The 12,805-nt window shown below is 41.4% G+C and overlaps 1 protein-coding gene across 1 annotated transcript in view; it reads left to right on the top strand.

Moving 5' to 3' along the window:
• FANCM (FA complementation group M) overlaps nucleotides 1-12,805 on the top strand; it is a 133,363-nt gene that overhangs the window by 102,171 nt on the left and 18,387 nt on the right. Inside the window, exons 9-14 of the mRNA XM_066608097.1 lie at nucleotides 398-589; nucleotides 747-949; nucleotides 4,349-4,583; nucleotides 6,300-6,445; nucleotides 8,750-8,902; nucleotides 9,655-11,650. Of these exons, the coding sequence (XP_066464194.1) occupies nucleotides 398-589; nucleotides 747-949; nucleotides 4,349-4,583; nucleotides 6,300-6,445; nucleotides 8,750-8,902; nucleotides 9,655-11,650 (2,925 nt within the window). The remainder of the gene's footprint in view (nucleotides 1-397; nucleotides 590-746; nucleotides 950-4,348; nucleotides 4,584-6,299; nucleotides 6,446-8,749; nucleotides 8,903-9,654; nucleotides 11,651-12,805) is intronic.

Below are 12,805 nucleotides of genomic sequence, written 5' to 3'. Positions count from 1 at the left end.
TGTAATCTGCTGCAGATTTAACCTACATAAATCAACAGGTAAATCTACAGTGACTCTGCCCCAGATAGGTTCGCCCAAGGGCTTTCAGGTCCCCACAAGGTGTCTGATGCTGGAGAATTAATGTATACTTGAGAAATGTTGCGGTCTGATTCTGTTCTGCCCCCCAAAGGTGAGGGATGCCAAAGCTATCTGGCAGACCCTCAGTTTCCCCACCTACATAGTACCCCTTGAAATGATCTCAATGAAATTTGGCTCTGAAGGACCCAATACATCATATATTAAACAGACTGTTCATTCATTTATTAGTTCTCATGTTCCTTAGTAGGTATATCATTATGCCACCCTACATAAGTATTGATTGAACTATTCTGAAATTGGCCCCTTTCCTTCTTTGCAGGTCAGAGTTCTTCCACTAGTTCTCCTCCAGACACTCGGGTCATGATTTTCTCGTCATTCCGTGACAGTGTCCAAGAAATAGCAGAAATGCTGAACCAGCATCATCCTATTGTCAGGGTTATGACCTTTGTGGGCCATGCATCCACTGGGAAAGGAGTTAAAGGTTTCACCCAGAAAGAGCAGCTGGAGGTAGGTACTGAGCCATCCTCAACATTACGGTTTTTGGTAGTCTTCAGTGTTGGTAACATTGTTGGGTGCCAAGATTGTGTTTGACCAATGTCTCATTAGGTAGAGTTGACCTAATAGCATTGCTCAAAACCATTAATACAGTTGTCCAATTTTCCAGGTAGTGAAGCGATTCCGGGAAGGTGGGTATAATACACTGGTCTCCACCTGTGTAGGAGAAGAAGGCTTGGACATTGGAGAAGTGGATCTCATCATTTGCTTTGATGCCCAGAAAAGTCCCGTTCGTCTAGTCCAGAGAATGGGTCGAACGGGAAGGAAACGCCAAGGACGTATAGTGGTCATATTGTGCCAGGGACGAGAGGAGCGGGTAGGTCATCCTGTATTCTTTAATGTTTTTATCTGTTAATGACCAGTGTATCTTGTATCGAAAATGCCCAAAAATGTTACTCGGTAGGTAGCAGATTATGAAATATTCTGGAGTACTAGAAGATCAATCACAAGGCGTATTCTCTATCCAAACCTTGCAGCTCTGTTTTCAGCCTACTATGCTTACCATAGCTACTGCCATATCTTACCGTCAGTCCTCTGCCAATCACCCAATGTAAATTGCTCTTCAACCATGATAGACTCCTTGCCTATGTACTGTTACGGCAACCATAGAGTTTGTGTTACATATCGGACACTTTATTAATTATCTGGTTATTTATTTATTTTTTTATGACTGTATTTTTATTAGGTTTTTTCAAGATTTACAGTAAAGTAATGAGCATGTCAGTGAGCATTGATGCGATCATTTTGAAGTACAGCAAACATAGGTTACAAGTATAAGGATTAGATTGGAGGGATACATATCTAGAAAATTTAGAGATAATTCTCTCTTATTGCATCCCATCTCAGTCTTGTCCCTGAATTGTTAACTAAAGAAACAGGGTATATATAATCGGCCTGGCCAGGGCCTAACTTGGTTTTAATTGGGAGGGGGAAGGAAGGTGAGGTTGGGGGTGGGGGTGGGGGAGGGGGGGGATTTCTGAGACAGATGAAAGTCTTCCCATGGCATGGATGCCGCCCGAGACAGCCCAAATCCAGAAAGTTAGCTTTTCATTTATTAAGTACCAATCTAGCCTTCGTTTGACTTCTGTGAAGTCCAGTGAGGCTTTACGCTATGACCGAGCAATTAACTGTTTGGTTGCAAGGAAGAAAAAGGATATTAACTTCCTGGAATTGGGAGAAATGTTGTTTATACGTTTGTTTAGGAGCGCCTCCCAAAGATCTTGTGAGATGAGGCCTCTCGCGTGTGGGTTTTTGTAGCAGTGCTTTTCGAATGGGGTTAGTGTTAGCGGAGATCTTGTGTTCTTAAGAAGGGAGGATATAAAATGTTTTATTTGCAGATATCGGAAGATTTCGGAGGGTGGCAAGCTAAATCTTTCCTGTAGGGCGGGAAAGGAAACGGGTCCTTCTAGGGAGAGTAAGTGGTATATTTTAGTGAGGCCTGATCTAGTCCAATTCGTGAAGGATTGGGGCGACTCCGCTCCTGGTAGAAACATAGGGTTTCGCAGGATCGGTGCGAGGGGTAGATGGGGGGGATAGCAGTTTTCCTGAGTATTTCATGGAATCCCAGATGTAGAGGGAATGGTTGATGATGGGGTTGCTGATTGGGGGTCTGTGTTTGGGTGGGATCCATAAGATGGAGTCTGTAGTAAGAGGGTGTATCTCGGTTGCTTCCAGTAACACCCAGAGAGGGGTATTGTAGAAGGAATGCAAGACGGCCAGTTGGGCCACCTGGGCAGCTTGGTAGTATTTGGAGTAGTCTGGGACTCCCAGACCACCTCTTATTCTGTTTCTGTATAGAGTGGATCGCAATACTCCTGGAATTGAGCCACTCCACACGAAGCGAAGGGACATCTGTTGTAGAGTTTTCAAAAGGTATCGGGGCACTCGAATTCGGAGTGCTCGGAAATAGTATAGAAGTTTGGGGAGGAGTGTCATCTTCAAGGCATTAACTCTCCCAATCCAGGAAATTTGGTAACGACTCCAGCTTTCCAGGAGTGTTCTGGCCTTACGGAGGAGGGGGATGTAATTTTGGTTGTACAGAGATGCATAAGAGTTGGTTAGTTGAATGCCAAGGTAGTCCAAAGACTCCGTTGCCCATTGAAAGGGGAAGTTTTCTCGAAGTGGATTTAAAACGTCGGGTGGTAACGTAAGATTGAATGCTTTGGATTTTGTTTCGTTAATAGTTTGGCCTGAGACTGACCCGAATCTGGATAGTTCCTCCATTAGGTTAGGTAAGGAGGTGTGAGGGGAGGATATAATCATTAGTAGGTCGTCCGCGAACATTGAGAACTTGTGGTGGTTAGATGCTATTTCAATCCTTTTTATGTTTGGGTTGTTGCGGATTTTGTTTGCTAGGGGTTCTATGGCTAATATGAAAAGTAAGGGGGATAGTGGGCATCCCTGGCGGGTCCCCCAGCAGACCGGGAATGTGTCAGAGCAGAAGCCTCGGTACCTTACAAAGGCTCTGGGATTTGTGTATAGCATCCGAATCCACATGAGGAATCCGCCCGGGAATCCCCATCGGTCAAGGACTGAAAATAGATAGTCCCAGCTTAGGGTGTCAAATGCTTTGTGTATGTCACGGGATAGTAGCGTTGCCGGGATGTTTCTGGTTCTGCATAGGTGGGTTATTCTACGAACGCTATCTGGGGCCTGTCATCCAGGGATAAATCCTACCTGGTCTCCACCTATTATTGAGGGCAGAGCAATGTTCAAGTGTGCCGCAAGGATTTTGGTAAGGAGTTTTACATCTACATTTATTAGGGAGATGGGGCGGTAGTTTTGTTTGTCTAGTTGGTCTTTGTCTGGTTTAGGTATCATTAATATTGAGGCCAATAAGGCTGTTTGGCCAACTGTGTTGTTGTGAGAGGGTTGGCTGTTGTTCTTATATAAAGGAAGAAGACATGGACTGAAGGTTAGAAGTGTCTCCAGGGTTTTGTTCGTTTCCCTTCACGCGACAGTCCAATGGGGTAACAGGTTAGCTGTTGTTGCAGGATGTCTCCGCCTCGTCCATGAGCAAACAAAGAGTCATCTGGTTATTTATTTTTTTATGTGGCATTTGTATCTGAAAACAACAATGCTATCGGGATCCTTGTATAAATACAGTAGTAAAATAAGATATTGTAAAAGCCAAGCAGTTAGCAGTAGAGTCATCTCTTCTTGTTACTTATTGCTGCTTGTCATTCTTTCTAGGAACCTGAATTAAATGAGCGGTATAACTGCAGTGCAGTTTTCTACTTGTGGATCAGTTTATCATGGTTGAAGAACAATTTAGGTTGGGCAATTGGCAGAGGCACATGGAGGCCGGGCGATTGGGAGAAGAGCGGGTAGATGGACTAGATAAATCTTTTTTTTTTTTTTTTTTTTTTTTTTTTTGGGCGTAGACACTATTTGTACCAATATGTATTTAAACAGGCCATTTTACTCTCGCGTGTCCTTTAGAAAATTCGTAATGAAAAATCATAACCCAGCTGAGATCCACAGTTGATTTTTTTCCATCATTTTATATTTGAGGCATCTGGGACGGCTTAATAAAGCGCAAATTTCGGTACTTTTTTTTCTCTCGTAGCAATAAAAAAGGCAACACAACTTTATATACGCTGTTGTATGAACAAGATGGTTTATTTGTTTGTGATTGGAGTTGGTCACATCTTTTTAAATGACAACTACGTGATGGCTTTACGGCACCCTACTGACATCCATTTCATTTCTACAGACCTATAACCAAAGTCAATGCAATAAGAGAAGTATCTATAAAGCCATCATGGGAAATAACACAGATTTGCATCTCCACCAACAAAGCCCTCGCATGGTTCCAGATGGGATCAATCCAGCGGTGCACAAGATGTACATCACACAAGCAAGTTACGATGTCAAAGAGGAAACTGCTTCCAAAGACGGGCGTTCTAGTGTCGCCCACCGTAAATCAGCAGTGTTCTCCAAGAAAGAAAGTATGCGAATTACAGCTAGGCAAAACATATACGTTATGCTATGCCTTGTGCAAGACATGAGGCAGCAGTGCTTGACTCCTGTCCTGTACCCCCTAACAGTCACAAAAAATGGGGAAAACCTTCCCAAAAATGTTACTTTTTTATTGAAGGTTTTGAATTCATTTCATGTAAATGTATTTGGCACAGAAGTCGGTCATCTTAAAGCAACCTTCCGATACTCGGCAAACAAAGATGGCTACGCTGGTTCTCCCATTAGTATGCGTCATTAGTCTAAGACACTACTTGCTGCTTTGATTGGCCAGTGCTGTTCACATGAGCAGCAATAGCCGGTCAAAGCAGCATGTATTGTGTTAGATACTAATGCAACCGACAGTCAGAGGAACGATGTGGCTATCTCTGTTTGTCCAGGACCGGAAGCTGTTTTTACTTCCATTTTTAACCCTTTAGGCTGGGCTCTCACAGGTATATATTTTACCACGTATTACACGGCCTCTGTATGCCTGTATAGTACGTGGTAACTCGCATGCAATCAATTACATTGCCTTATGCAGTTCACATTAGTCTGTCAGAATTGGGTATTATGCGAGCGCAAAAAGAAATGCAGCATGTTCTATTTTGCCGCGTATATACATGAGATACAGCCATTGTTCTCTATGGGCGCATATATACGCGCACCCATACGCAATTGCACATAAACATAATCACAAAAAAAAGTACTGTGCATGACGGCGTTTGTGAGATACTGTCATGCGCCATGCTATTTTTCCGCCAGTAGGGCGGTTCACCACCGGCTCCCACAGCTGTAAAAACGCTACGTAAGCCCCTCAATATTTAACACTTATGGTCATGTGAGCCCGGCCTTAGTGACGTAGCTAATTTTTAGCCTTAAGAGCTAGTAAATCGTTTCCACTTGCGCTACCGTGGTCATAACGTTCTTTTTTTCTCATCAATGTAACTGTAGGAGACCTTGTATTTTGCGGGATGAGGTCTAATTTCTATAGGAATCAATAAAAATAATCTTTATTTTTTATAGCGCCAACTTATCCCGAATCAGTTTGGGTACACATAATGTATTGGAATAACCTTTGATTAATTTTTATTTTATTTTTTTTCTGGTGGGCGGTGGAAAAGAAAACCATTTCATCGTTGTTTTATGGAATTTATTCTTCTGGCATTCACCATGTGATATAGATATCGTTAGCAAAATGAGCCGTAGAATAAATTTATAGTTGTTGAAGTTTTACTACTTCTGTACCATATAAACTTTTTTTTTTTTTTTTCCTAAACAGAATTTTTGTGTAACCACATTCCAAGGCCAGAGAATTTTCTTATTTTTCCGTTGACTGCTGTACAATGGCTTGCTTTTGCAGGATAACTTGTAGTTTTTATTAGTACTATTTTAAGGTCTATATAACTCTTTGATTACTTTTTCTTACAGCTGTTTGAAGTAGGACGAGCTCTGTTCGCCCAAACTATAATGTCCTTTTCTTGTAGAAAGAACAGAGCTCGTCCTAATTGGGAATCTCTTCACCTTCTCGGGCCCTGCACAAGGCATGGCACAGCTTATCTGTTTTGGCTGGAGTGTCTATTTAATAGAGCTTTGGATTGGGATAAAGAAAGATATGTGTAATTTGTAATGAAAATACTCTTTTGGTCTACGTTTAGTTGCTCAGAAGCCAAATGATTTCGCCTAACCCCTGTTACACAAATCCTTAGGGTCTATGAAAGAAGATGGTTTCCTGACAAATGCAGAGTTTGAGACCTGGGACAGATTGTATCATTTAAAGGAATCTGATGGAATTACAGATGTGGTTTTACCAAAGCCCCAATTTGCACTATTCAAAGACGCCGATACCATCGTTGTAAGTAGCAGATGTTGCCCGTTTTGTATGGACTGTAATTGAAAACCATTCTTGTGTCTTGGCAATCTTGTTTAACCCCTTAGTGACCACGCTATAGTCTTTTTACGTCCTGCCATTGCAGGGCGTGTATGGAGGGAGATAGCGCTGCTATCTCCTTCCATGCATCGCAGGTGTAGGCTGTTTATACAGCTGACACCTGCAGGCAAAAGCCCCGATTGGGACTGTTAAACCTTTAAATGCCGCTGTCAGGTCCCGTATGCCGTCCCGCTCCCGCGGTAAGATTGGGAGAGCTGTGCCGGTGTCATGGCAGCCGGGGTCCTTCTGAAAGACCCCAGGGCTGTCATGCCAGAATGCCTATCAAACCATCTCCGTAGGGGGGCTTGATAGGCTGCCTGTCAAAATGCAGTATGATGTAATGCTATGGCATTACATCATACTGCATAAGCGATCTAAGCATCGCTAGTTGTGGTCCCCCAGGAGGGCTGAAAGAAAAAGTAAAAATAAGAACAATAAAGTTTTATTAAATATTTTTTTTTTAAAAGTAATAAAAGCAAAAAGAAAAAACCTTTTGCCATATTTACAAAAAAAATCTAAATAATAAAACAAAAATACATATTTGGTATCACTGCATTCATAAAAGTCTAATTCTATCAAAGTAATGCATTGTTTATTGCGCACGGTAAACGTCGTCCGAAAAAAAAAAAAAAGACCAGAAATGCGCCTTTTTGGTTACACTGTTGCCAAGAAAAAAATATAATAAAAAGCGATCAAAAAGTCCCATGCATTTCAAAATGGTACCAACGGAAACCGCAGGACGTACCGCACAAAATGAGTCCTCACACAACTATATTGACAAAAAAAAAAGTTGTGTGCAGAAGATGGAGACAGAAAATAATTTTTAAAAATTAAGTATCTTTAAAAATAATATATAAGTAGTACAGCAAAAAAAAAAAAAAAAACTCTACAAGTTTGGTAACGTAGTAATCGCACTGACCCATAGAATAAAGTTATGTCATTTTTATTGCAGTTTGTGCGCCTTAGAAGCAAGGCGCACTGAAAGATGGCCGAATGTCATTTTTTTCCCCCTATTTTGCTCCACTTAGAATTTTTTGAAAGTTTTTCAGTACGTTATATGGTTCAATAAATAGCACCATTGAAAAATACATCTCGTCCCACAAAAAACAAGCCCTCATACAGCGACGTCGATGGATAAATAAAGGAGCTATGAATTATTAAAGGGGGGAATAAAAAACGAAAATGGAGAAAAGCAAAAAAGTGTGGTCACTAAGGGATTAAAGGGTTTGCCCGCTATGGACAATAGAAGGAAACCTTGATATAAAGCTATTGATTTACTGAGTGTCTTTTTCCCCGCAGTGATTAGTTTTTATTTGTGGAAGGAGAAAGTGTTATACCAGCTGTCCACGGCCGAGACAGAATATAGTGAGCGATTTTCCGCTGAGGGGGAGCACTAAAGGTCATTAAGATAGGCTCTTCCCAGCATGCCGTGACTTTTAGACGTGAGCAGAAAATCGCTATGGATTTCCCGCTCGTGTACATCAGGCTGCGCTTTCCATGGTTATACTACTTGCAAGCGTTTCAAGCGTGATCCGTGTGTGATTTCTCGCCGCGAATCACGCTCTGAAATATCGTCCATGGACAGCCAGCCTAAGATGTTCAATTTCGCTACAGCATCAACATAGGGGACGTTATATTACACTACACCATTCTTATTAAAATCCGTGAGCTGTCCTTATATTGCATGGACATGCCGGGACATGGACACTATTTGCTTGCTTTTTGCTAGTAGTCGTGAAGGCGGACGGACAACACTCTACTAACTCAGAATTCCCTAATGGAGTATTTCTAAATGGATTTTCCAAAGTTGACAATCCTTGTAAGAATTGTTGGTGGCTTTTTCATTTCAGTGATTCAAATAGTCTGTAATAGTGAAATCCTCAGTTTTTGAAAGGATTTTCTTTACTTGCTACCAACTGATCCGTAATCCTCATCAACCAGGAGGGAATCTTGACATTGCTTTTCCCAACAACCTATCAGACACCATGTTAATGAACTTCTGGAAATTACTTCGCCTGTTCTGTTACACTGCAAGGCAAAGATTTGGCTACTGTATCTCCATTGCTTTGGTGGCCCCCAACGTTATGGATTTACCCCCTGCTCCTAGAGCTCTACACCATGCCACATATACCATCAGTAGGATAAGAGTGCCATATGTAATCAATGGGAGATGCATATAATGAACTAGCTTGTAGCTTAACCATCTTTTTACTCTTGTGTGCGATCTAGGAAGTTGTCCCAGAAAAGGTCCATGAGCTCTCTCTGTCCGAATGGAGTTTGTGGCAGAATCGTCCGTTTCCGACAGACTCTGTTGATCACTCTCATCGGTGTAAAAATTTCATTGGTGCTATGGAATTAATTGAGCAGATGAGATTGGAGGAGGTAAGCACTGCTACGGTATAACCTGATCATTGTAGCATTTTATTAGGGGACTAATAACACAACGAGTTATACCAGACTTACCAGATATTGTCCCATGCCATTTGCAGTGTTTTTTAGGGGGTTTATTAGGTTACCATTGGCATTGGGCAGTCATTTTGCAAAGTATATTTTATTGGGCCCTGATCTTTTTACGGAGAGTTCTGCTCAACCATCTGTGAAAATTAAAGGCATTGTCTTTTTTGGGCAGCCCCCTATTTAGAATGGAACTGCCCTGGCAATCAAATGATTGCCACCTGTGGTTGCTAAAACCTCTTGTGAATAGCCCATGTTGCTGGAGGAAGGTTTCATTACTTTAAATGGCAATCCTTTTAGACATCGCAACACCACATTCTTTAGCTTGGGAGCTGCTCTCTCTAGTGGCTTTCGGCTCTGTCTAAGTTTTGAGTACTGGTGACATGCCCATATACCCACTTGCCTGCTGAGACCAGTGACTGCCTTGGCCACATAGATATGTAGTGGCACATCGATATATAGTGGCATCACTGCTGCAGCGATGTAAGCAAAGCCCAGCGGGGAGAGCCCAGTGAATATGGCTTCTTTTGTGCTTTTAGAATATTTTCTGTACCTTTTTTATTTGAATGTCTCGAACAACCCCTTTCAGGCACTCTTAGGCAATTACTATTCTAATATGATACAAAACAGTGAGGTCAGGATTGCCAAAATAATCATGGTTTTGTTCCACTACTTTGCAGAATGGCTGCAAGTATGACGAAGAAATGAAGGCAATCTTGCAGAAGGAGAGCATCCAGCCAGTACATAAAGGCACCAAAGATAATAGAGTTTGCCCAACCACCAATTCCAAGGCCAAGAAAAAGTCCATAAAAAATGCACAGACTTGTAAGATCTCAACTTTATTTTCTTCAGTTGAGCCTGATGAAGATTTTAGGTCAACATCCAAGGCTTCTAAGAGCACACGGTCTGGCTCTGCTGAGTTTCTCAATACAGACTCTGTAGTTGACACTTCAAAGATGGAGGAAGCCAGTGCTATAAATATTGATCTAGAACATGATGATGATAAAGCCAATGACATGGAAATTGAAGAGTATGAAGAGTCTTCCAAGAATCGTACAAATCTAAGAGGAGTTTCAACAAAAGACTGCCAAAGCACAATGTTGGAATCTCCACCTAAGACAGACTGTGGCAATAATCATGGTGATGACTACCCTGCTTCTCTTTTATCCAGTTTCTTCTATACTCCTCCTTCACTTAATACTTATGACATTCCTACTGAGTTTACCAGTAACTCTATTTATGAAGTAAAGCAAATGCTATCACATGTCAAGCAATTCTTAGCACATTCCCCTCCACCATTAGCTGAACTCGATTCCTTGGTTAATTTAGACATTTCTGCACAATCGTTAACAGACAGAATATCTTCAGTGCCACATAAAACATCTGAACACCCTTCTTTACATCTACAAGTACGCAACAGTCTCCATCACAATCATTTAAGCCCATCAGATTTAGAGGATGCACCAAGCACTACAGAAGTTAATGAAGAGGAGCCTTGCAAAAATACAGTTTCTGCTTCGGTATACCAAGAACAAGATAGAGGCGATAATATGGAGACTAATGACACCAATGACTTGGTAGTTGAAGAGCCACTACATGATTCTCTATGGGATGATATGTTTGATTGTGATCCAGGAGAAGCCTACATTGAAAATGTTGACCCACCTGCAGCATACAACCATGCCATACATGGAGGTCATGGCAAAGTTTCTACAAAGAATAATGAGGATTTTGACACTACGAGTATAGACAATGTTTTCAAGAAGCCAGAGAAGACTGAAAATCATGTCCGCATTGAAGGTGCAACTTTTTCCTGTAATTCTAGTCTCATCCCAGACCAGAATAATAGAAAAAATGAAGATACTGACATTGATTTCCCTAGGGCTCATAGCCCTTCTCATAGCGAAAGGACAGAATATCCACCTGGGTTAAAAGAAGATGAATTCAATTCATTTCCTGATGGACTTGATGACAGCTTTGACTTATTTGAAGATGAAGAATTTGTGCAAATTGATCAGGTCACTTCAAGCGAAGCTGGCATAATAAACAAGTCAAATAATAGAGGGACCAGCGTAAACTTCAATATTTTTGACCCGTCTCTCCTATCTGAGGATACTACAGAACTCGAAGCTGAAGACCAAGCTTGTTCTAACGCTACTGAGAACACAAAGCAGGAAGATTTGGATTTTGATGGTTCTCAAGAATTGTTTTCTGTCAAATTTGACCTTGGATTTTCCATTGAAGATGATTCCTCAGAAGGTGAAGATGATGGACTACCAAAGAATGAATGTGAAGAAGAACCCAGCCACTTAAAGGCACGCAGCCCTCCTGAAAAGGTTGCTGCTAGAGGTGGCATCATGTCTACTCCTCTAACCTCTGCATCTAAAAATTCCATCTGTAGAACTATGTCTGAGAAACACATTTCTCTACTCTCGCCATTATACCCAATTAAAGACAAGTTTTCTCAGACGCTTGAAAAGTCTAATTGTTCAGTATCATTTCTAAAATCACCCACTAAAAAGTTGGACAATACCAAAACACCTTTCAATACTTTAGCAAAATATAATTTGCATACACCACCTAAGATGGTTGGAGTGAGATCAGAAAACACCCCCACTGTTTTACGATCAGGAGAAAATCAACCAGAACCCAGAATGGATCATTCTAGAATTACAGGTATAGTCTATTTTTATTAATTTCACTTCTCTTAATTATATATATTTTTTAAGGGTAGATAAATCTCGAATCAAAGGGTTTTGAAAGGAGCCACTGATATTGTATGAATCATAGAATGGTAGAGATGGAAGGGACCTCCAGGGTCATCGGGTCCAACCCCCTGCTCAAAGCAGGATTACTAAATCATCCCAGACGGATGTCTGTCCAGCCTCTGTTTCAAAGACTTCCACTGAGAACTCGCCACCTCCCGTGGTAACCTGTTCCACTCACTGATCACCCTCACTGTCTAATATCTAATTTGTGTGTCTTGCCTTTCAGTTTCATCCCATTAAGGAGCTATTAAGTCTGCTCTCAGCCTTCTTTTTTTACAAGCTAAACATTCTCAGATCCTTTAACCGTTCCTCATGGGAGATGGTTTGCAGACTTCTCACCATCTTCGTAACTTTTCTCTAACTTGCTCCAGTTTGTCTGTCTTTTTTTTTTTTTAATTGGGGTGCCCAGAACTGGACACAGTATTCCAGATGAGGTCTGACTAAAGAAGAGTAGAGGGGGATAATTACCTCAGGTGATCTAGACTCTATGGTTCTCTTAATACAGGCCAGAATTGTGTTTTACCTTTTTGTTGCAACAGCATCACATTGTTGACTCACGTTCAGTCTGTGATCTATTAGTATACCCAAATCTTTCTCACATGTGCTGCTTGGCTGAATTCCTCCCATTCTGTGTGGTTTTTTTTTTTTTTTTCTCGCCCAGATGTAGGAGTTTCTAAAGTTACTCAGCACAACAGAGTAGTGTTTGTGATAGTAGACCTTTTTCTAGCCCTCTTGTCAGTAATGCTGCTGAAAAACATTAGTCTGTCTCAAAGCGTTTTTTAGTTCAATACTATCATGCCCGGGGTGTTCATACAAACTACTCACGCCCAGGACAGAAGTGAAGTGAGATGTGGAGCAGATCCCGCTCCATACACTAAAAACCTTTGACAGCCGACACCCGCCCACAACAGCTGTGACTTTAGGCTATTAACCCATTAAATGCAGCTTTCGATTCTGTCCGTGTTATTTAAGTAACCCTATCAGTGTTTGGATGTCCTTCTACCTGATTGAGTTTTTCTTGCCTTCTTTTGGAACAACAATGGGGGGTAATGGGTTGAACTGG

The sequence above is a fragment of the Eleutherodactylus coqui genome, chromosome 6, assembly GCF_035609145.1.
Source record: "Eleutherodactylus coqui strain aEleCoq1 chromosome 6, aEleCoq1.hap1, whole genome shotgun sequence".
NCBI classification, from domain to species: domain Eukaryota; kingdom Metazoa; phylum Chordata; class Amphibia; order Anura; family Eleutherodactylidae; genus Eleutherodactylus; species Eleutherodactylus coqui.
The sequence above is the reverse complement of the archived record's forward strand: the minus strand, read 5'-3'. Positions and strand labels throughout refer to the sequence as shown.